Genomic DNA, 22,870 nt, shown 5'->3' on the forward strand with positions numbered 1-22,870 from the left:
GTTAGCTTTGACAAGAATATTAATCGACATTATTATGATTTACATTAGGTGTCAGAATTTAAAAGTCAAAATAAATAAAAATGTCATTTCACAAAGTCTCAGAATTTGTTTAACTGCAATAATAATATCAGCAGCATCATCGAGAATATGAATATACAAGGGGGTCTAATGTAAAAATAAAAAATTGTGATTGACAGATTGACATCATTAAAAATTCTTGCTTTGTATTTTTCAAATACTTTGATGTCATTGTAGCTGGTATTTTTGATCTGCAGTACATTTGGCGTTCTTCTCTTTATTATTCAACGTGAATAGACACGCCTCCCCCCGCTGACTCACCGCTTGTACTATCTTTAAACTCCACTCCAGCACCCTTATTTTTAGCCTAACGGCACATGTCGTTTGTTGCAGCTTCGTAAAATGTGTGACATAATTTCCTTGGCACTCGTGACATACATCAATGTATCCCAAATATACTGTTGTTGCTTGTAAAATCTATTCCTAAAACTATGAGATCCCGTCGACTTATCGCACAGAATGTGTCTTTTGTTGTAGTTTTTGATACTAGTGATGAATTAGTAGCACACAATAGGGTTTGTCCAAAAAAGACCAGAACCAGAACAACTGATTTTTCAGGGAAATCGGTTGTAAGAGATGAGTTGTGTTGTTAAAAACCTTCCTTTGGACTGATTCTGGAATCTTACCTGCAACCTGCCGTGGTCTTTTCCGATGGCCTCCCTTAAGTCTCGAGTCTTGCCTCCCTTCCTTCACTTGTTGTCAAGAACTTTGCACAAATGTCCCAGCGGGGACGGCGCACTTAAGTAAGCGCCCACCTGGCCCCAATGCGCTCATGGCCAAGAATGGCCACGGCCCTTTTTGGTTTTTGACCTAAATCGCAACCTCTGGCACAAATGGGAGGGCCGGTCAGCCGGATAGACGGACGGACGGACAGACGGCGGGGTGTCGATGACCGACCGGCAGGAGTGTGAACTTGTTTGTCACCCAGGGAATCCATGTGATATAAAATCAAACTTTCGCAAGCTGCAACTCGAGTGAAACTTGATACCTTCAAATGAATCAGGCTTTTTACTTCAGTGGTCATCTTTAAAACCTTAATCGTAATTTTCCCATACTTTTTCTCAAAGTCTTTAGGGTGTGATCTCTAATTTTATAATTTTTTATAGTTTTTTTTCTGGATTTTTAGAAGTTATCCTTAAGCTTGACCTCAAAGAAGTTGACATTTTTAGTGAATGTAGAGTTTGACATGGTGATTAATACTAGGCGTAAAACAATACTGCATTCCGGATCAATATATCAGTCCGCTAAGCACTTTTTACTAGATTCGAGATCTCAAATAATTTGACTGTTTACTTGGGTTTTAAGAGAATTTAGAGTTTGACATTGGCTTTTTTGGTGATTAATACTAGGCGTGTAACAATACAACAATCTGGACCATTGAATTGCTCAATTAAACACTATCAAAAGCAGCCAAACCCACCCAAAAATGGTCAACTCTTTGTATAAACTGTTTTTTATTCGCTGGTAATGGCAGCCCAAGTTCGTATTTATATAATTTGCAAATAGCTCACAGGGAGCAAAATTATGTAACGTTTTGTTATAATATACTGCATCTTGACAATAATTCAAACTGAAACTACGTTTTATGAAATGTGTAGAGTAGATCCCCGATTTAGCAAAAACATTTTCAACGAAAACACAACATGTCAACTGTACACAAAGATCCTAATATGTATATTCTTGAAAGATATATTTTGCCGGCTCTTTCTGTCCTCGCCATCCATTCATTTTGGGTCAAGCCAATACCAACACGCGTGACCCCTCCACTTATCGTCAAATGGATGTCGTTTCCGTAGCAACGGGAAAATGATTTAATGGGCTATATCTACCGCCAGAGCACATGAGCGAGCGCTATGCTATGTTGACGACAGTGCCACCGCTGGGAATTTAACCTATCGCCGCCTCGTAAATATCCCTTGACCACGGTACGCCCCGTGACATAAGGGCGACCAATCGTGTAACAGGTGTCAAGTGTGTTAGGCATGACACAACATTGCATATTTGGCGCCACCACCCGAGTGTAAACACCCAAAAGTTTCAGGGCAGAGCGACGCCAGTTTTAGCTAGCGCTAACACGGAATTGAACGTGTTCATTGTTGTTGTTGTTTTTTTTGGAAAGTGACTGGTCTTTTCGTCCTGGCATTTGCGATATCTCGAAGAGGGAGTGTTTTCAGGTTGTTTATTGGTTTACGCTGGTAAGAGCGTGGAATGTCCATAACGTTATTCTGCGTAGTGGCTGGCGTAGCCGTTCACGGAAAATGGGAATTACAAGTCAATTCCCACAACGGGTCCGAGAATACACATGACATTAGTTTCTTAGAATCTTTGCTTGTTTACAGTTTGCCGTTCCCGAATGAATTTTATCCCCTGAAATTGTCTTACCTGTGTCTTTTCTCTTTTTCACCGCCTATAAGGGAAATTGTATTTGTTAAATGAAAAATTTGAAATTAAAATGTTGGCGTCAAGCCACATTTCCAAGTTTATTGTTGAAGGACGTTATGGAGAATCTTATGTGAATATTTTTAACGATAATGTAACTTACCAGTTGAATGACATCTTATTGTTTAACATTTCTCTCTCCTAATCGTCTGTCTATTTGAAATATTGCTTTCTCCGAATAAATATATTTTATTAGCCATTGATTTTGAATGGTACGAGGAATAGGATAAAAGCTTTTATTATATGGAATCGGGATTAGTGGCATATTTGCTGGGCTCTTTGTGTAATTCCAAGCACCACCTCTGGGGGTGCCGCCAATTGTCCTTTTTTGGCTCCTCACGAGGGGATTTCATTGTGTGTAGCGCATGATTCGTTTTTTTTTCCCTCTCGCTGGATTTTATGAATAGTGGCAACAAGTGTGGTCGCTGCCTTTGGACAATGAAGAATGCGCTCAGCATATCTCTTGCGCTCGCCTAGCGGATTTCCTTACACGCTCCCAGTCATTCGTTGGCCGCGTGGACAGCGTGACTGCTGGCCGCCCCGGTGGTTATTGCGGCCTTCCAAAATGACACGGCCGTACCCAGCGCCAAGCACCGTCGTGTATTTTGAGAGCGTCTTCCGCCATGACCACGTACTGTCCTTGGGCCCCACCTTGAGGATGGCCATGGTTTGCGATTGCCCGTGCAGCTCATGTAGCCCTCGTAGCTTTCCGCGCTTTGGCGCATTTTTAACGGAACGGAGAAGGCGGGGGCGGCCTGGAAACTGCAGTCCTTTGAGGCCGGCGCATTGAAAGAAAATGTTCCTGGAGGAAAGAAAATAGGAAGCGTCCATAATGGAGCACCATTACAGTAATCGTTAGCTTGAAATATTCGGGCGCAATTTTAGCTGCAGTCTATTCCGACGTTCTTTACGTTTGTGCCAGCACTGGCACCAGTTTTTTTTTGTATGATTACCCTGACAGATTCTTTTATGTTTAGGGATGCTAAAAGTGACATTCTAGGTTGGCATTGTTCAGAAATGGCAATTGCCTTTAGGAATGTCACCAACTGATACTTGGGATGAGACTGCTGGTTTACAGTACACATTTGCCCTAAAAAATTGTGCTGTAAGCCAAGGTAGAAAATCCCACTTGCCGAAAGTTCTTTTGCATCTTGTGCTTTTTTCCATTGGAGTTTTCTCTACTCCTCTTTCCCCGCCAACGATATGTCGTCGCTAACTCGATGCCGAGAGTGGCAGAGAATACTTTGTAGAGGAAACCGTACCCTTTGCTTTTCAAACCTACCGTACGTATTATGCTGTTGAATATAGCTGGGTATATGAAATGATTTTTGCTTTTTTGAGACTCCCGTTTTTTGCGCCATGTAATATATTTAGTATATTAAACGGCAACACTGCTTTTTTGGCAAGATTTGTATGGTGTTCATGGGGGCATAACGATAGGTACTTAAGTTCATTAAAATTCCAAGTCAGATTTTATTCAGCAGTAAGTAGTCACTATTCGGACAAAGACTCGGATTGGAACCTGTATCCAACTCCTCTCTCTCCCTTGAAGTGGAGCGTCTTGCTGGATTTCATGTCCAGGTAATATGGGGTCTCATCCATGTCAGCTGGGATCCCTCTTGTCACCCCCCCCAGAGGGCCTCAAAGTGGTTTTCAACGAACATGATGCGTATCCCAATGGCTCTATTATCTTGCTGCACAACGTGAGTGATGGTGCAGAATTCAATTCAAAATGAACAACCAGTAAGTGTCCCACAAATGCCCCAAAATCAACTGGTCAACATGGTCTTTGAAGCAAGTTTATTTTTTGGAGTGATTGCAGGAAGCCAAGGGATCCAACCTTTTACAAAACAGGAGAATTATACAAAGCAGAGTTTTGTCTGTGTTGGAAAAGTTGCCATTTCTTGATACATTTTATGACACGGTGAGGGGAAAATTCGAAGGACATGCGGTTGTAGCAGCAGCAATCATTTTCATGCTAATGGCGGCTTTCGTCTCTAGTGTTCCGTCTTCTTAGTCTGGAACACACAAAAAAACGGGTAATTTTGCATGACTTTTTAGACAACAAAGCCGTATAAACATGGGTGTCAAACTCATTTGCGGACATCTCCCCCGGTAGTAAGATCTCACCCCTCACGGTCAACTTGGTGGAGCATTCGGCTCTCCCGATGGGGTTTTCCGCCACCACCTTGTACTCTCCCGTGTCCTTGGCGCCCACCCTCAGGATGAGCAGGGAGCAGACGCCGCACGTGTTGGAGATGTAGTAGTTGGTGTTGGTGTTCAGGCTAACGTTGTTGCGAAGCCAGGTGACGTGGGGCTTGGGGTCGCCCTTCAAAGCGCAACTCATGTAGCATTCGTATCCCTGGGGAGCCGTGTGCATCTTCAGGGGTACCAGGAACCTGGGGGGGCACTGGAGATCGCAGGTCTTGGACCGGGGCATCTTCAACGTGAACTTTTCTGGAAGAAACGGTCCGTCCGAATTAGCTCCTTTTCTGGAACCCGTACCGTGGGCGGACAACCCACCTTTCTTGTTGGATATGAGCCATTTGGGCGATTCGGAGGGTTTGGAGGAGCCCATGTCGTTCTTGGCGTAGACGCGGAAGTGGTACTCTCTGCCCGCCATGATGTTGCAGGCCGTGAACTTGTTGTTGAAGATGCGGTCGGCCACCGTGTTCCACGTTCGCTTGCTGGAGTCTCTCTTCATCACCATGTAATGCAACCTGTCGTCGCGTTTCTCGTCCGGCGAAGGCTGCCAGCAAACGGTCACCGTGCCGGGCACGTGTTCCTCGATCTCCACCGGGCCGGGAGGTTTTGGCTCGTCTGGAAACGTGGATCGGAAATGCCGTTTTTCAAAGGTCACTTATTTTGCATTTTCAAAATGGACGACTCACCCGTAACTCTTATTTCAATACTGAAGGTTTCCTGGCCAACGATGTTCTTGACCACGATGGTGTAGACGCCAGAGTCGGAGCGCTCGGAAGAAGGGATCAAGAGCTGCGAGGTCCCTTCCGCGTTGCTAACGGTCACTTTTTTACCCACCGGTACATCGTCCTTTAGCCACGTCACTTCGGGCCAAGGGGAGGCCTAGGGTTTTCAAAATGATTTGTCGGTAGGGGTGTCCCGAACATATATTTTTCTGATTGACCCAGGCCCATTTTTTGGAGCCCCTAAATCTCAGACAACTTGGATTTGGGTCTTAAAACTGCAATTGCTAGAAATGAAGCATATGCTCACCTCAAAATTCATGGTAAATCTGGCCGAATTACCGGCTCGCACCACCATGAAACTCTTGATTTTGGTGTCGGTGAAGCGTGGTCTGACTGGGGAGACAAAAGAAAATGGTTGTGTTTCATTTTCTCCCTTTGCCTGGTTTCAGGCGTTAAAAGCAAGGCTCCTCACCGGGGGGCGGCATGGCCAGGACATAGTTGTCCAGTTCCTTAGGCGCTCCTTCCCCCCCGTCGTTGACGGCGATGACTCTCAGCCAGTACATGCCCAACGATTTCATGTTTTTCACCGTGTAGAAATTGGTGGTGACGGAGGTGGTACTGCAACGGGTCCATTCCGTGTTTTCCGCCGGCCGGATCTCCACAAAGTATCCCTTGGCTTCGTCCTCCACGCCTTCAATCTCTTTGGGTTTGGCCCAAGCCAAGCACAGGGTGGTGTAGCTGGAGTCGGTCACCTTTAAATCGATGACCTTTCCGGGAGGTTCTGCCCAACGATTCAAAGCCAAAGAGTTTGCACGCTGACCCCAATAGTAGACCTTCATTTTTTTACTTACTTTTGGGGTCTCTGGCAAAGACAAAGTCGGAAGGCGTGCTGAACTCGCCCGCTCCGGAGTTGTTGATCGCCGACAAGCGGAATTCGTATTCCATGCCCTCCACCACGTCTTTGACCGCGTAGGCTTTGGCTGCGGGAGGTGTCAAAACTGGGCGTTCAGACGGCGATTTCCAAACGTCGCTCCACTTACCTCGGATCAGTTCCTCCGGCGGGTTGACTTGACCCCACAAATTGCTTCCCTTTTTGCGCTTTTCCAGGTTGTAACCCACGATGCTGGTCCCTCCCGTGTTGGAGGGGGGAGACCAGGAGAGGTTAATGCAGTCCTTGAAGGCGCTCACCACTTTTGGGGGAGATGGGGGGCCAGGGTAAGCTGTGTAAGAAAATGATAACCCACCCTGTGAGACTCGTAGTCCGGTTTTCAATCAGTGTGTGAAGGACTTACCTTTGGTCCCGGCTTGAATGTCTTCGGTTTCCATCACCTCACTGGTACCCATTAGAGTTTCCACCCTGATGCGGTAGCAGTACCTGCGGCCGTGGTCCACGTCGGGGTCCCTGTATTTGGCCAGAGGACCGATGGGCCCCACCTTCTTCCAGGTGTTGCGCCCCACCTGTTGGCGCTCCAGGATATAATTGGCTATCTGGCAGCCGCCGGCGTCTTTTGGCGGCCGCCACTTGATCTCGATGGCCGAGGACGATGCTTCCGCGATCTCTATGGGGCCCATCGGGGGACTGGGTTTATCTGAGAAAGGATACAATGGATTTTCGGACATGTTTGAAAATACAGCACATACTCCAGAAAGTCACTTTCGTTGCCGGCCACATTGTAGTTGCAGTTTTCATTAAAACTGCATCTTAATAGCAATGGTCATTTTATTTGTTTATTTTAAAGCTTTTTAGACTTTAAGGACTTTTTTTCTAGGACCAGGAAAATCTTACCCTTTTTAAGCCGTTGACTGTCAATATATTTAAGAAATATACATTTGTATTTAGATTCTAAGTCAAAGTGGGCAAACGAGAAACCTTCTGTTGCCTTTTTGTACTTTTTGACTGGTGAAACGCTTTATATTAATTCTAAACTAGGCATAAGCTCAATTCCAATTTGAAGACAAAGTGGACATAATTTTTGGCACTAGAATTTGGGGGTTCGAACGGCGGCACTAAACGCACCCAAAACGACGAGTTGCGTGAGGGCCTCGGCAATCCCAAACTCATTTTTCAACTTCAACTTGACCTCCCCGCTGTCCTTGCGCTGGAGTTTGATGAGAAGCAGGCGCGTGGATCCCTCCGACATCTCCAGCTTGACGTTGGCCTCCTCCGAGAGCTCTTGGCCCTCCAGGAACCACTGCGCTTTGATGGGCAGGCGTCCCACGTAGGCCAGCTTGAAGGTGGCTTTGTAACCCTTTTTCACCGTGACGGGAGCCAGAAAGGTTTTTAGTTCCTCTGGGTCAAAGCGTGGCGGATCTGAGGAGAGAAAAATAGAATTGTCACGGAAAGTGGAGTATTTTGAATATGGCCCGCTCTGTTGCACTTGCCTTCCACGACCACCGTGGCTTCGGTCTTTCGTCCATCTGCTTCGAATTTATATTTGCCGGCAAATTCTTCCGGGACTTTGTGCAGTTGGAGCTTATGGTAGCTCCCTTCTTTCAGAATGGTCATTCCCTCGTTCGACTTGATCTGGAAACAAACGTATTGACCTGAGCACAAGGGTCCGAGAACCAGCCTAATCCTGTTTATTATTCAAATTCTTGGGGTTTTTTTGTGTAAAGATCTTTTACCGAGGCTTTCGCACCAAAAACAAACTAACTAATGGAGCATTTTGAATGTTTGAGTAGTGCTTTGGTATGACTTGATTTAAACGTTACTTGAACTGTTATTTACTTTGATTGGGCTTTGTTTTTGACAAAAAAGTTTTATGACCATTTGGATATTGTGAACAAAAAGTCCCAAGGTGGTCTATTAATACGTAATATTTCAAAAGAAGAGCAGCCTGACCATTTTGAATATGCCTTTTTGCTTGGTCTTGAGAATATGCAACCTTAACCGAGTGTGCATTTGTTTACCTCTTCTCCATCTTTGTACCAGATCCCCTCACAATCCTCGCTGCTGAGTTTGCACACCAGTTCCGCGTCTTCCCCGATGATGGCTTTGCAGTCGGACAGTCCCACGTGGAAGTGGACACCCGGATCTGAGGACCGATCCACCGACAGGTTAGCCACGCCCTCCGATATTCGCCAACCTCCCCTTCCGCACCGGTTGACATTGTAACTCACTCACCTTCAATCGCTTTTTAATTTTGTTCCTACAAACGTCCGAACCGAGATTCTACGCTATGACCGAGTAGGCTCCGCCCTTCAAAAATGTCTCTTGACGCCACGCAAAATAGCCTTTTCGGGTTCGTTTGAGTAATTACCCTCGACGCGCTGACGAAGAGGCGGGAAGCAAGCGGGATGGTTAGCTAACATGAAAGCACACGTAGCAAAAACGTCGAGCAAAACACACACAAACACGCACATGCGTCCGTCAGACAATACGTTACCTCTGGTCATCGGAGGGCTAATTAAGACGCAGATGCATGGCGAGGGGTTCCCTGGCGGGGTGCCCTCTCGCGAGTGCATCCCATTGGATTAGCATATCCTCAAGGCACTCAAAGGTGAAATCAAGGCACTCCTGTCAAGAAACAATGACTGGAAAAGGTCATTTCTTCCAGTCGACTTTGGACACACACACACTGAAAGGAAAAGCCCGGCCACAAAAGTCGTTAAAAGTCATTCTTTTTGCCAAATGACTTCCTCATTAAAATCCAAAAGTATTTTGACATGCGGCGGATATGAACGGCGTCTTACCGATGGTGGTGTCCTCGATCAGCGGGCCTTGCCTGACTCGGACCCGTTTCACCGTCGTGGCTTCTTCTTCTTCTTCCTCATCTTCCTCTTCCATCTCCATCGCTTTTTGACTTCCTGTGTCAGTCAGGTGTCGGTATGGCAGAGCATTATTATTTTTTGCCGCCGGCTTTTGAGTTTTTATCAAAGCGTAACAAAAGTGGAAAAATGGTCAGGAATAACTGTGGGATTTGTGTTTATATCAAAGCGTAACAAAAGTCGGGGGAAAAATGGACAGAAACCAACTGTGTACTCAAAAAGGAGGGAATTGTATTTTGCTTCTATTGTGGTGGCCTGCCTTCAAATCCAGGTCGGATTTAATAGCAGATTATTATTTCTTTTAAAGTTCTATTTCTATCTTGTTTTATATTGTTTGTCTTTGTCTAAATTGGGTTGTTTTTTTTCCTGATTGGAAAGGTTATTAGCTTTTGTTTTCATGGTCCCTTGCTAATGTCATGTGATTACAAGAACATTGAATTAGCTTGCATAGAATTGTGCTATCCAACTTAATTAGCCTTTTCTACATGTGGCCGATAATTGCAAAAATATACTTCATTCCACACACACAAGTACACACAGAGCTATTTCACATCGTCCATGCTTAAATGCAGATTGCTTTTGAGACTAAAAATGGCCACAAAAGCACAAATACAAATTTTTATACTTGACAAACAGGACACTGTTGATATGAGGCTTTTGTGATCATTCAATGAAAATGGACTTTAGAAACAACCTTTAGAAATGCCATTGCCTTGAAATGATCTGGGGGAATGTCTTACCAACGTCAGCGTCTTTGCCGTCCGCAATTATTTCTTTGGGACGCTTTTCAAGAGCCTCAGACTTTTCACTCTTTGGCTCGGCCGTTTCCTCACCGTTTTCATTTCCTATTAGTGATAATAAATGGCACTTTTATCCAGAATATCAACGTATTCCACGCCAAAACTATTCGCCATCGTCTCTGCTGTCGACTGAGCTATGAATATTCACCCCTCTTTAATTCCCCAGTTTTTTATCTGCAGCATTTCTTACCCACAACAGCGTCTTCCTCGTCCGCCAATTTGACTTGGGGAATTTGTTCTTTTGGGATTTTGACTTTAGCCATTTCCGAGCCTTCCTTCTTGCCTATTGATGAATAATATCGTTATCAAAAAAGCTTTCTGACCAGCCATCGTAAAAGACTCTTCTCTCCAATAAAAATGATCAAATATTTCCAAAAAGCTTATCTCTTCATTTTAGACTTTTTTCGGTTTCTTACCGACAGCGACGTCTTTGGGCTCCGCCATTTTGGCTTTGGGAGGCATTGGTTTTGCCGCAGACTTTTCCCTTTCCTCCTTTCCTAGTGGCAATAATACACGGGCGGCTTTGTGAAAAAATGGCGGCGCTTTTAACGAGATGTTTGTAAAACGGGCATAAAGCGCAAGAGCCATTTAAAAAAAAAAACATCGATTCTCCAAAGCGAGCCATTGACTTTTAACGAAAGTGTCTTGAAATCACACGGGGCCTCTCAAATCAACTTTATAGCCACGGGCGGCAGTTTATCCGGGTTCTAAATTGACGGGGCTGCCTTTAACTCGACCTTTTCATTCCAGTATGCAATTTATGGAATCCCAATTTTCGTTAGGTTTCTGCAATTTGGGTTGCGACCATATATTTTTTTTTCCCCTTGACTTTCCCATTGGTAATCATGAACCCTTTCACTGTGATTGACATTTCAGGTGTGACGGCTGAAATGGACTCATGGCTTTCAAACCAGTTTGACTCCCAATCCAAATGGCTCGATCCCACGTCAATTGTACGGCCGTCATTGCGTGAATGAATCGTCTACGCATAAACGTGAAAGGTTGGTATTTGCTCTCATATCTTGTTATTAATGCACACTTTGACTGACAGGCACACACACTTTGTACTACTTACCTCCCAAGTTGCAAGTGAAAAGTCAGCGGCCGTTCCGGTTTTTAATTTAGCGTCATTTTTTGGGGGAAAACATCAATCAACGTTGTGACACACTTGATTGATGTCTTCTTCTTAGTTCAAGATAAAAATGACTTTAAAAAAAATAAGGACCAGTGGCGGCTTGTCAAAATTTTAGGGGGAAAGTACACACTTGACCGGATTTCTGCACTATAAGGCGCAACTAAAAGACTAAAATGGATCAATATCGGGTAATCGTTGAATAAAATTATCTCTAGTTACTTACAGCTCCATCTAGTGGATGTATATAGGGATTTTGTTACAACCACTACACCCTGAATGGGTGGCCAGCCAATCGCAATTTAGCTTACAATAAGCCTAGCATGCGTGTTTTTGGGGATGTGGGAGAAAACCCACAAAGGCAACCCTGGGGAGACCATGCAAACTCCATTCTAGGATCGAACCCTTGTCCCCAGGACTGCGAGGCCAACATGCTAACCACTTTTCCACTGTGTATTTCATAGTTGATATCTCCCTTAGAAATTATTATCTAGCAAGGCTAGGTTAGCTGCTCATTTACGGAACACTTTCAAGTGATATTTGTTTTTGTAATCTTTACTTTAATCGGCTTTCCTTGGTGTCCTTTCATATTCTGACAATTGTCAGGGCTCTTTTTTTTTTTTTTTTTTTCAAATGAGTTTCCCGGGTCGTTATGTAGCGCCTCTGCCAGTGCGACCTTCCCCTAAAATTGTTTTTTTTTCTTTTTTTAAATCACCAGCCGCCACTTTTTAGGACATGGATTGTCTTCAAGGGTAACGCTGCAAATCCATGAAAAAAGCAGACACGGTTAAACATGAAACAAAACACAAATAAGGCATAGAACAAGAAAAACAAAACTACAACAGCAACATTTCACCTGAAGGAAATACAAAAATAGGGCTAATATCATATAGCAATAGTAAAAAATGGTCCCAATTTTTTGACCCTGGTCAGCTCATATTTTTGCTCCGTGTGTGAAAACAAATAAAAAATGGATTTTCTTTTTCTACCCCGCCTTAGGTCAAAGTCCATAAAAATACATCTTGGTGGATGTCGGTAGACGGTCAAGAATGAGTTGAAGAGGAAAAACATGGATTAGACGCCATCCAAAAATGGCCAAAACACAAAAAATGTGTGTATAAGGTATGTATGAAAAAAATATATTTTTATGGGGCGTCCATCCTCTAAATTGGAGACTATTAAGTTTTTTGTCTTTTTCAATAGGAATAAAAGCTTTGTATTGAAAAGCCCAGTATATTTACAATTTAAATCCTTTTTTATAGACATTGTAAACACTTTAAATGGTGTGACGAAGCAAATTTGTCGCATAATTTCTTTTTACTAATTACAGGGATGACAGAGATGATTATTTTTTATTTTTTGTCCTTAAAAAAAGGTCAAAACAGCAACAATCTTCCTCGACTTTGTGATTTTGTAGCCGGAAATCTTGGTTTATTATACCATATGTTCTTTTTAATGTGCGTGCCATTGGAAATTGGACTTTTTTGTGGGTATTAAACCCACGTTTGGTCACCGTTTGGAACGTTTTGGCCAGAAAAAAGCAAAAGTAATGAAATCTTACCATCCCACCTACCTTGAATGATCTCTTCTCCACTCGTGGCTTCAACTTTCTCTTGCGAATCTATGAATAAAGAACATTCCCCAACGTCTTCATCTTCTTCCACAGGAGCTTGGGAAGGCTCCTCCGTCACTTTGGCTTCCGCCATTTCTTTCCTGGGGGCGGCGACTTTGGCCTTGGCCGGGACGGCTTGCTTTTTAGCCAACGCCGGCGCCTCCACCCGCCGCGGGGGTTCCTCGACAGGGAGCGCTGGAGCCTTTTCGGCCATCTTTAGCTTCTCCCCCGTTTCTTTTTGTTGGCGTTCTGGCTTCTCCTGGGCCACCTTGGGCAAATCCCGGTCTTGGGGGATGCTTTTCGGAGGCGCTTGCTCTTGGACGCTTTCTTTAGTCGCTGGGGGATTCAAAAGTATTGGGAGAGTTTACCTGGCAATCCAAAGCTCTGGGAGTCTTCATTTTTATGCAAACTTTCGTTTCTAAAAGTTTTCGTTTCGTTCTTTTGTTTTTTTAAAAAGAATAGGCGTTTTTTCCCATGTATGTGAAGATTCTTCTTCAGTTTTCCGATTTACTGCTTTTAGTTGCACTCGATATTTACATAGTCTTTTTAAATACACATTGGAGTCGTGGCTGTCTCTTTTATATTTCAATAGTTCTTTTATTTTTTGTAAAACTAGGATGTTAAGTAGTTTCAATTTTCTGGGAATTGATTCTATATTTTGACTTAGGCACGGAAAACGAAGTTAAAAGAGAATTCTAATTGCCTGGATTCTATTTTGATAAAATATAGTATGGTATTATATATATATATATAAAGAAGAAACATAATTAATGTCCTTTTTCTTTCTTTACAGCAAAGAGTTAAAGATTGTGGAAAATGTTGAGCAAGGAGGCATTACAATTCAGCAAAGACTTAAGAATTGTGGAAAATGAGGAATTAGCTTTTGAGCTAAAATAATAATAAATCCCAAACAAGCGCAAGATCAACAAATGACGGTAAGAAGACCCTACCATTCAAATGTTTATATTTCTTGTGTATGTATTTTGCGTTTGATGCGAGATTCTGTAAGAAATCAACAAGTGTGCTCTGTTAAAATTCCCATTAAATAGTCTGAAAAGTATTTTTTGACTAGCATAGATTAGCAAAAAGAACGATACGTGTCCCATTTCTCACCTCCCACGATCAGCCGGGCGCTGCAGTACTTGTCTCCCGCCACCGCGGCGTAGACGCCGGTGTCTGGCGGCGAGCAGTCTCGTACAATCAGCTGGTGGGTCAGCTTGTCTCGCGAAACGCCGATCTGAAACTTTTCTCCGTCGGTCAGGGGGCCGTCCTTGCCCACCCATTGGACCTGGTCCAGAGGCTCGGCCAAGACGCACGTAAAAATGGCGTCCTCCTTTCTTTCTTCCGTCGCCTCGGCCTCTCGGATTTTTACGGCAAAGTCGACGTTGGCTTCTGAAAAATGACCGAAACGGCATCTTTTCAGATAAAACCAGTTTTCTTTTGTCCAAATGCGTAATGTATCGTCACTTTTCTTATTTCCATTCCGATTTTTATACAAAAAGACACCAAAATGGACATCTGTATTAAAAACAAATATCCATGTGAAATCTAATTTTGATAGGACATCTTGTGGCCAATTATAGCATTGATAGAACGTTTTATATCGTTTTTAGATCGTTTGGGCAATATTGTGCAGGACCGTAGTCCCTGGGAATGGATTGTAAGGCGCCCACCCAGTCTATTTTGAAAGAAAATTACGGTTTCATAAATATATTGACATTTGTGATGGCCTACCTTCAATGTCAAGACTGGTTCCCCCCCGTTCCACTTGCACAGAGTCGATCTCGGCACGGTATTTTTTGCTAGCTTTGGCTACCTTGGGAGGAGGTTTCACGTCTTCGTATTCTCGTCTTTCCGGGACCGTCGTTTCCTCGTCCTGACATTTTGGTCAAATGCTATTTGGTAAAACGCTTCTCACGATGAGCAAGATTTTAAGGCCGGCATACCTCGGCGTCGTCATAGTCTTCTTCCTCTTGCTTCATTTGTTTGAGCCTCTTCAACATGCCGCGGAAATTGGTGAAGCCGTACTCCATGCAGATGCGCTCGTAGTCTTTCTTGTCGGCGTTCATCAGGATTTCCAAAATCTTTTCTTCGGGAATCGGCCCTTTGTCTTCTTGGCCTCCGACCGGGAACACTCTGTCGGAAAAACCCGCTTTTAACACTTTGCTCAAAAGACGATCAAGTATTTGAAGGTGAACGGCAAAACAAACATGTTTTTTTGAGTAACATTCGAGCTAAGATTTGCGTCAGATGGACTTACCGTTTTTTAAGCTTTTTTCGAAGGAAATCTGGGATTTCTGTCCGGTGGGAAATAAATAGAATTCTTTTGTAGTCATGAATACAGAAAATATAGAAAACACCCAGTGCCATAATTTGTTAAAATGCTAAAATATGGATAATAGGGCAAAATTGAAATAAGTCAATATTTGATCCTATTTCCTTTCGTACCAATGACATCACGCACAATCTCCTTCACTTTTTGGTTATTTCTGCACATTTTTTAGTCATTAGCTGTAGATTTGGAGTCGGTTCGACTTTTTGGGCCATTTCCCGTTCACTTTTGGACCATTTTCGTTGATTTTTGGGGCGAGAAAGCAACTCCGATCGTAAGCTAGCCAACCGGCGTTTTTCATACGAAAGCCATTCTTGTTCGCTTGTCCTTACCGTCGCCGTACGTCTTTTGCAGTTCCTTGGTTTTGGAGAAGCCCACTGTCAATCCAAAACAAAGACTGTTATATCTTCACCCTCGTTTTTAGAAGTCGGACTCGGTGACGGACAAAATACCTTCGATGACGTTGAGGAGCGCGGTGCAAATGGCTCGTCCGTACTCGTTGGTGGCGTAGCACTTGTAGGTGTCGGCATCCTCTGGGACCACCTTGGGGAACTGGACCACCGCCAGAGTTTTTAGAATGACCACACGTGGTTTTGCATGCTTTGTCTTACCTCCAAAGTGTGCTCGTGGGACGATTCGTTGTAATTTTGCCGGCAGGTGTCTGGGTGAAAAACGATTTGGCCTCCGGCCCGGGTCCACGTGACCACGGGTTTGGGATTCCCCACCACGATGGCTTTGAACAAAGTGCTTTTGCCTTTTGAAACAGAAATATACAGGAATTAAGAATTAAAAGATAGGAAGTGAGATGGAGACGTTTTTTTTTTTTCCGGGAAGTCACCTTCTTGAATAGTGATGGCGATGGGTTTGCGGGAGAAATCCGGGGTGGTGGTTCCCTCGGGAAGTTTCTCCACAAATTGGGTTATCATGACTCCCGGAACTTTGGACTTTTTCTTGATGGCTATTACAACGGCAAACGTTTTTGCAATTATTCACCGCCATTGGCTAAGAATGTGTCGTGGTCTATTAGTCCAAGCTATATCCCAACAGGCGTCCAATCCGTGTTGACCGGGACTGGACGTCAATTTCAGTCCGAGTGGTAACAAGAGATTTACACCCGTCACGTAAAAGTTTGGGATAGACGAGAAAGTTGTAGGACCAATCGATCATTGAATTTCCAACTTATTTAAAAATATATATTTTTCCCGAATAAAACTTATACTTATTTCTACTAAGTACAATGCAGTTGGATCTGATTTAGATTTCGAGGCATTATTGGGCCTCTATCTGCCTTATTTCCTGTTAATTTTGGCGCCTTTATGGGTTTCATCCTACAGATTAGGGCACCATACTTCATCATTATTATTATTATTCTTTTGGTCTCTCTAGCTGGGCACTTGCTGTGGATTTTTGTGGCATGAGAAATAAGCAATGATTGTGCCCCTAACAACACTGTACAGCACATTTAATTAAATTTCATAGCATTTAAACGACTTGAATTTGGAGGTTTCCCTTTTTGCCTCAATTTCAAGGACATGGAGTCCAAGGGACTCATTTTCAATCAACTAAGGGCTAAAACTCCCTGGCTAACATTAGCATTTAAATAACTTTCCACTACCGACACTGCCATTTCAATATGGATATCCGCCATTTAAAAGTCAATTGAAAATAGCTTTAAAGTACATTGTAGCTTCATTTGTGGAAATTCCAAATTTAAAGCCACGTTCAGGAAAAAAAAGATGGCCGAGGGCTTTTAAACAGTAGAGAAATAGTCTGGGGCGCTACGTAAACATTTGTGAGTGGCAACGCCAAACGTTGAGCCTTATTACGGAATTACACTAATTAGCATTTCATCTGCAGGAAAGCTATAGCGCTACCGTAAGACGCCGCCATTTTGAGCTTGTCAAATCTCCAAGATTAACAAAAGAGGGCAAATCAACGTTTGTAAGCATTGAATTTTCTGGCCAATGGCACGGCACTTTGGCCTTTTGTTGCGTACAAAAAAAAAGCAACGGCAGTCCGCGTTAATGACCTTCCCGACGGCGCCATCCCATCATCGCCGGCAATTCACTTTGTAAGGCTGACGGCAGATTTCCCAAATACCGTCGGTGCAGTATTTCTCCTGCTTAGTTGGGCTATTCTAGAAAAATCTTGACTTGTCAAGTGCCTTTTTATTCATTTTAACGCTAGTTAAAATAAAGCACAATGTAACAAATCCCAGCTGAGATTTGTTAATAGATGAGTGTGTGCTGTGGGATATTATACCATGTCACTTCTATAGTAATCCCTCGCTTTTCACTATTAATCCGTATTGAGTACATTTTCGCAAAGTAGTAACCAATTACACATGTAGTAGCATGTATTTTTTTACGGGCCTATCAGTAAATGTTTTGCAGGCTAGTATTTATTACTGTAATTAATCACTACAGTTGTACCTCATCTTACAAAATGTATTTGTTCCACACAGCTTTTCCTAACTTGAAAATTTCGGAAGTAGTGGTGTACTTTATATGTAAATTCACTCATTGGTACCACGGTCCTCAGACAATTAAACCCTTTGAAAACTGTCAAATGTTCTAATTTTATATGGAACTATGAGGAAATGTGAGAAAATTATTAGGAAATGATTTTTTAATGTCTCAAAATAAATAGATATAAAAATATATGAAACCGCTGTGATAGTTCCCTCTGCGACTGTTAGTATGGGAGAGGTAATACCATGTTCGTCCTCTAGATGGCGGCAAGAGCCCGTTCTACCAAAGCCGAAAGCCGTCCACTTTGTACTACATTTTTAGATTTTGACGTTAGCTAAGCTAAGGTATTTTGGTGTATACTTGTGATCATATTTCATATGTAAATGATGGTTGGTACTGTAGTACTCTATTTTAGTCAGTCATGGTGGATGGGAGTACAGCATTGCGGCAAAGTCATGTTAGCATTGAGTACACGTTGTCTTAGCACAGAGACCAATCATGCGGCAAAAGGATATTGTATATTTTCAAGAAAATATACATTTCGACCTTTAAATGTAAGCCTTTGCGCGGCGGCCCAATATTGATTGTGTTAGATTCATAGCTGTTACGATTAATAGTTAGCGAGGGTTGCTAATTTAGCGAACGTCAGCCATTAAAGTCAGAATTTTAATGAGGTCACAATTGCAATACTAGGAGAATGAAGTCATATCTTGTAATATTACAGCATCGCATTAGCAACAAAAAACAGCGTCAGCAACCGTTAGCTTTAGTCTCGCCAAGGACCCATTCGGTCCATCAAAGCCCACGTTGTTCGTGCGACCAATCGAAAGATAGCAGTGCACTTACACAGAGTGAATTGTTTTAAGGTGGCCACTTTCCACCCACGCCGCCTGGCCTACCTTTTTTTGTCGCCCTCTGGACTTCCTTCCCAATGGTGGACTTAACACGCGACGAGGGAGGAACAGGACACTTTAGTAGGACAACATTTTGGACAAATAAAAGACGCACTGGGATGGGAGGAGGCACACAAATCCTCACGATATTCAGACGCACAAGGGTTAGTCACAAAATAACGGCGAACGCGACTTCGCTTTGAACGCTAGCTAACTTTCCAGCTAGCTACATTTGCGATGGCGAGACGAAACTTTTGGGATAAAAGCCAATTTAATAAGGGTAATTTACGCCTCATTTATTATTTTTCTTCCCTCTTGGACAGTCGTAATGAATTTGTCTTAACTGACGGTAAAAAAATGTTTTAAGGGTTGGCGACAATTGTAAATCAAATAAAAAGTCCTGTCATGATCGGATCCTGTGAAACAATGTTTAAAAGTTCGGCTTATACTGTAAAATTAAGAAGGATTTTGACATTTTTTTGTGGCATACTTACCCTTCTGCCCAGCGGGAGTTGGATTGGTCGCCTTTGGTTTTTCCATGGTCTTTCTGTTGGAAGATTTCCAAGGCTTCTGTCACTAAAAATAAGATAAATCGTCAACCGTAATCACTTAAAATAAACATACATTTCCTTCATTTGCTCTACCGATAGAAGAGTTCAATAATCCCTAGAATATCGTGTCGACTGGTCGAGTGTTAGCACGGTGTATTTCAAATTGCCAGTATGTCTCTCAAGGAATAATATTGGAAAATATATATTGTTTATAGCTCTCTCTGTTAAAATGGTTCTGGCGTCCCGTCTTGTAGAAAGAGCAGCTGCCATTTAATACGCGCTGTTTATTAGCATGGCTGAAAACATTTGACCTTTGACCCACATTAGTGACTCTGACCTTCCCGTGGGACAATGACGCTGAAAAGTTATTGCGGCTATCTTTAGCTTTGGACAGATGTTTTTGTACGTCATGAGAAGGTTACCAACGGTATTGATGGATTTCCATTGGCGATTGGTCGCTTTTAGCCGCTCGCTATTTTCAGTTAGCTTGACTTACAAGTCTACATTCTGTGCTCAAAATCGAAAAAAAGTGACAAATCATTTACTTGGTGGCGCTGTAGTGATTAGAAGTTGTGTTATACATCCACTAGATGGAGCTGAACACGGGGAATTACGAAAAATACGATGGCTTTCTTTATTTGGGATCCAGTTGGACAAATGTACGACGTGTTAAGTCGAACGTCGGCCTGTAGCGGCAGAAGACAATGTGTTTGATGAATAGCAAATGTGCTTGTGACAAGACACACTTTGCGTACTTTGGCAGGCGGCCTCTTTTCATCCTTTTTACACGTTTATGCCTTTTTGCTGAGGCGGCGGCGCCCGTCTTTTTACCAACAAACTATTTGTCCGGATGAAGAGTGCCAGGCAGACTGAGCGTCTTTGCCAGACACTTTGCGCTTTCAAAGCCCAGCACGCTGATTTATGCCCGGCGTTACTTTTGTTTTATTGTTATGACGGAACTGAAAATCATGCGGCGGCGGAACCGCCCACGTCCAATCCTTCAAAGTTTGTCATCCCCAGCTATAGATGCATTGCCAATCGTCAATGTACCGTATTTTCTCACACGTATGACTTAAAAGTGCCTTAAAATTGTTGAATTTGACCATTTCCCGACAAAGCGCTATCCGTAAAAGTTTGTTACTTTTGTTATTTGTGGCGGCGAACTCCCGGTTGGGCATTGAAAACGATGTTTGACCCGCTGTTACAACTTGACGTGCTGGGCGTCAGCTGCTTGTTTTGTTTTGTTTTCGCTTTGGTAAAAAAAACAAAACCCGATGTATCTTATCCCCACGCTAACCCTGGTCTCTTAAGGCCACGTATCAATTTGATACCAGCGCGTAAAGTTCACGCGGCTCCGACACCCCGGCAGCTTCTCGCCGCCCGCTAGCGACTTACCAGATTAGAAAGCGTGACATTCAAGGGGGGGAGAGGGCGCCCCCCGCCTCTTAAGAAATGCACTTTTTTCTTTAAACGTCAAATTCATCCCAAGCCATGCCAACGTTGCCAGATTTTTACGGGGATTTTAAGACGGAACGCCAAATAGCCATCGGTGGCCCAATCATTTTTTATAGTTCTAAAACATAGTTTTATTTGAGGTTTTTATTTGATATATTTGTCGATTTTACAAAATGATTTTTGAACCAAAAACAGAGAAAAATTGATTAAAAATTACAATTATCGATTAAAAGGCCTGAATATTCATTTTTTTATAGATCTAAAACAATGTTTATTTTAGCTTTTTTTAAAAAAAATATTTTAGATTTTACAAAATGACTTTTGAACTAAAAACAGAAAAAAATGGATTAAAAAAACGACTGATTGATTTAAAAAGGGGAAAATCAGGAAATTTAATATCCATCTATACCCTTCATTTGATTTTGATTTTAAAACACAAAGTCGTGATTTACTTTCTTGGACCGCACAAAATGATGTGGCGGGCCACATTTGGCCCCCAGGCCACCACTTTGACACCTGTGGTGTAAAATAAAAAAGGGAGTCCCGATGCGCGTGGCCACCTACCTTGTTGGCGGTCCTCGCTGCTTTTTTAAAATGATGATTATATTTCTTTAGCTAGGATGCTAATTTTGCCAGCGTGGTAGATCCTCCAACTGGGCGCTTTGTGCTTGTGCTCGCCGGCGCTTTGGACTTTTTTTTTTGTATTTAGTGGAGAGCGTGCCAGGGTGGGCGGCCTCCCCGAGGGGAGGGTGGGTCAAAGAGAGAGACGCTTGGGCATCTGGCGCCCAATGACACGGCCCGTTTTGTCACACGGTTCAAGGTGTTTGGCGGTTTTCTTGCGGAGTCGGAGCCACTTTTGAAATATTTTTTTACTCCTGATTTGATATTTTAGAGCAGTGAAAAGGATTTTTGATTTAGTTTGAAAAGATCAGACTGTCAAGATTTTTTTTCATAAGACGATATATTTTCCCAAAAAAGTATGGTGATGAACGATAGTACTGTTGATTTTCTTTCTTGTTAGCTTTATCAAAGCAACCTTGATATATTTTCCTTGCTTGACTTGATATTTGACATCAATGTGTGCCAGTAAACTGATTTTAAGTCAATCTTTTTGACGTTTTTTTGAAGTTTGGCTGGAAAACTCGAGTTAAAGTTGACAGGCTTTACGTTTTACTTTGAAATCATTGATCGGATTGTCAAAATATTTTTTTTGGGACCACACATTTCTTCAAACTATCGTAGTGAATGATAATAATGTTGCTTCCGTTTCTTGTTAACATAATCTTACCACATCAATTAATCATATCTCTAAAAATGAGGATGAGTCATATATTTAAATCAAAAACCATTGTCAATTTGAAAAAATACTCAATCGTTGACTAAAGCGATTTAGTTAGCCATTGATTGGTTGTTCCACTATTAAAAACCAAGTCACCCAATCAGCAGACCTGCTTCTATTTATAGTTCTCTAATTTTCTCCTGTTACTATGGCCAACTCGATGAACTGAGCCTAAAGAAAATCATTGATTCATCACCGTATATACGTATTCCAATATTTCATTTTGACCGTCCTATTTATGAGCCGCTGGTACTTGACGGCCAGACGTCATAAATCCGCTCGAACTTCCCAGAAGCTGTCCGTCCGCCGCCGCTTTTAGCGCAAGCAACCAAAAGTGACATCATAACACTAACGTACGCGCCTGTAAATCAGGGTTGGCCGCGTGTAGCTTTTTTATCGCCGCCCGCTAATCCTTTTAGATCCCCGGCGTTGACGTGTATTATTTTTAGGACTGCGCTAATCTTCGCCGGGCATTGTCTGACGACGCTCGAGTTCGAGTCCCCGTTGCGCTTTTCATCGTTGATGGTATAAAAAAAAACAGCGAAATCGCTCCAATAATGACCTTTTTCTGAATTTTAGTTTAGCATTTACGTGGCAACACTTCCAGTTTTTTCTCCTCCGAGACTCTCGTGGTGTCGAGTTGCAGCCGGCCGCGGTGGTTAATGGGATCACGAGTGGCTGCTTAAATTTAGCAAGTTAGCTGACGGCTAACGGGCTCCCATTGGTCCACTCTGGACATTTCCCGGGACGCTCGTTTTGAGCCTAGTGCAGTTGGACCGTAGATGAGAATTGCGTCCTTTCCTTGGCCAAGGAGAGACGGCGCTAAATTGGCGAGCTAGCTAGCGAGCTAGCAGAGTTTAGAAACGGGCCTGCCAACCTTCTGGAATTTCCCATGAGATTTGGGATTTTTTATTGTGCGTCACAGTCATATTTATGCAATAATATCAACAAGACGATTGAGCCAGATATGTTACAAAATGGATTTACGGAACCAAAAAGTCCAGTTATTTTTTTAATCTCTTTGCATTTTGGAATTCAGTTGTAAATTTAAATGGATATTGTAGCTAAAAATA

The 22,870-nt window shown here is 42.8% G+C and overlaps 1 protein-coding gene across 1 annotated transcript; it reads right to left on the reverse strand.

The window, feature by feature from the left end:
- Positions 1-4,341: 4,341 nt before the first annotated feature.
- LOC144202603 (immunoglobulin-like and fibronectin type III domain-containing protein 1) lies at positions 4,342-21,135 on the reverse strand. Its single transcript, XM_077725439.1, has 24 exons — positions 21,023-21,135; positions 18,947-19,028; positions 15,927-16,046; positions 15,700-15,842; positions 15,541-15,640; positions 15,421-15,465; positions 15,017-15,053; positions 14,703-14,892; positions 14,491-14,632; positions 13,870-14,148; positions 12,718-13,092; positions 9,138-9,251; positions 8,355-8,479; positions 7,827-7,968; positions 7,462-7,755; positions 6,737-7,033; positions 6,485-6,664; positions 6,296-6,424; positions 5,917-6,225; positions 5,752-5,837; positions 5,409-5,601; positions 5,041-5,337; positions 4,648-4,974; positions 4,342-4,535 (listed from the first exon to the last, which is right to left on the reverse strand). Exons 2-24 carry the CDS (start codon positions 18,990-18,992, stop codon positions 4,531-4,533), a joined length of 3,975 nt encoding a protein of 1,324 aa, XP_077581565.1. The 5' UTR covers positions 18,993-19,028; positions 21,023-21,135; the 3' UTR covers positions 4,342-4,530.
- Between the last annotated feature and the right edge of the window lie 1,735 nt (positions 21,136-22,870).

The sequence above is a fragment of the Stigmatopora nigra genome, chromosome 10 (assembly GCF_051989575.1).
Source record: "Stigmatopora nigra isolate UIUO_SnigA chromosome 10, RoL_Snig_1.1, whole genome shotgun sequence".
NCBI classification, from domain to species: Eukaryota; Metazoa; Chordata; class Actinopteri; order Syngnathiformes; family Syngnathidae; genus Stigmatopora; species Stigmatopora nigra.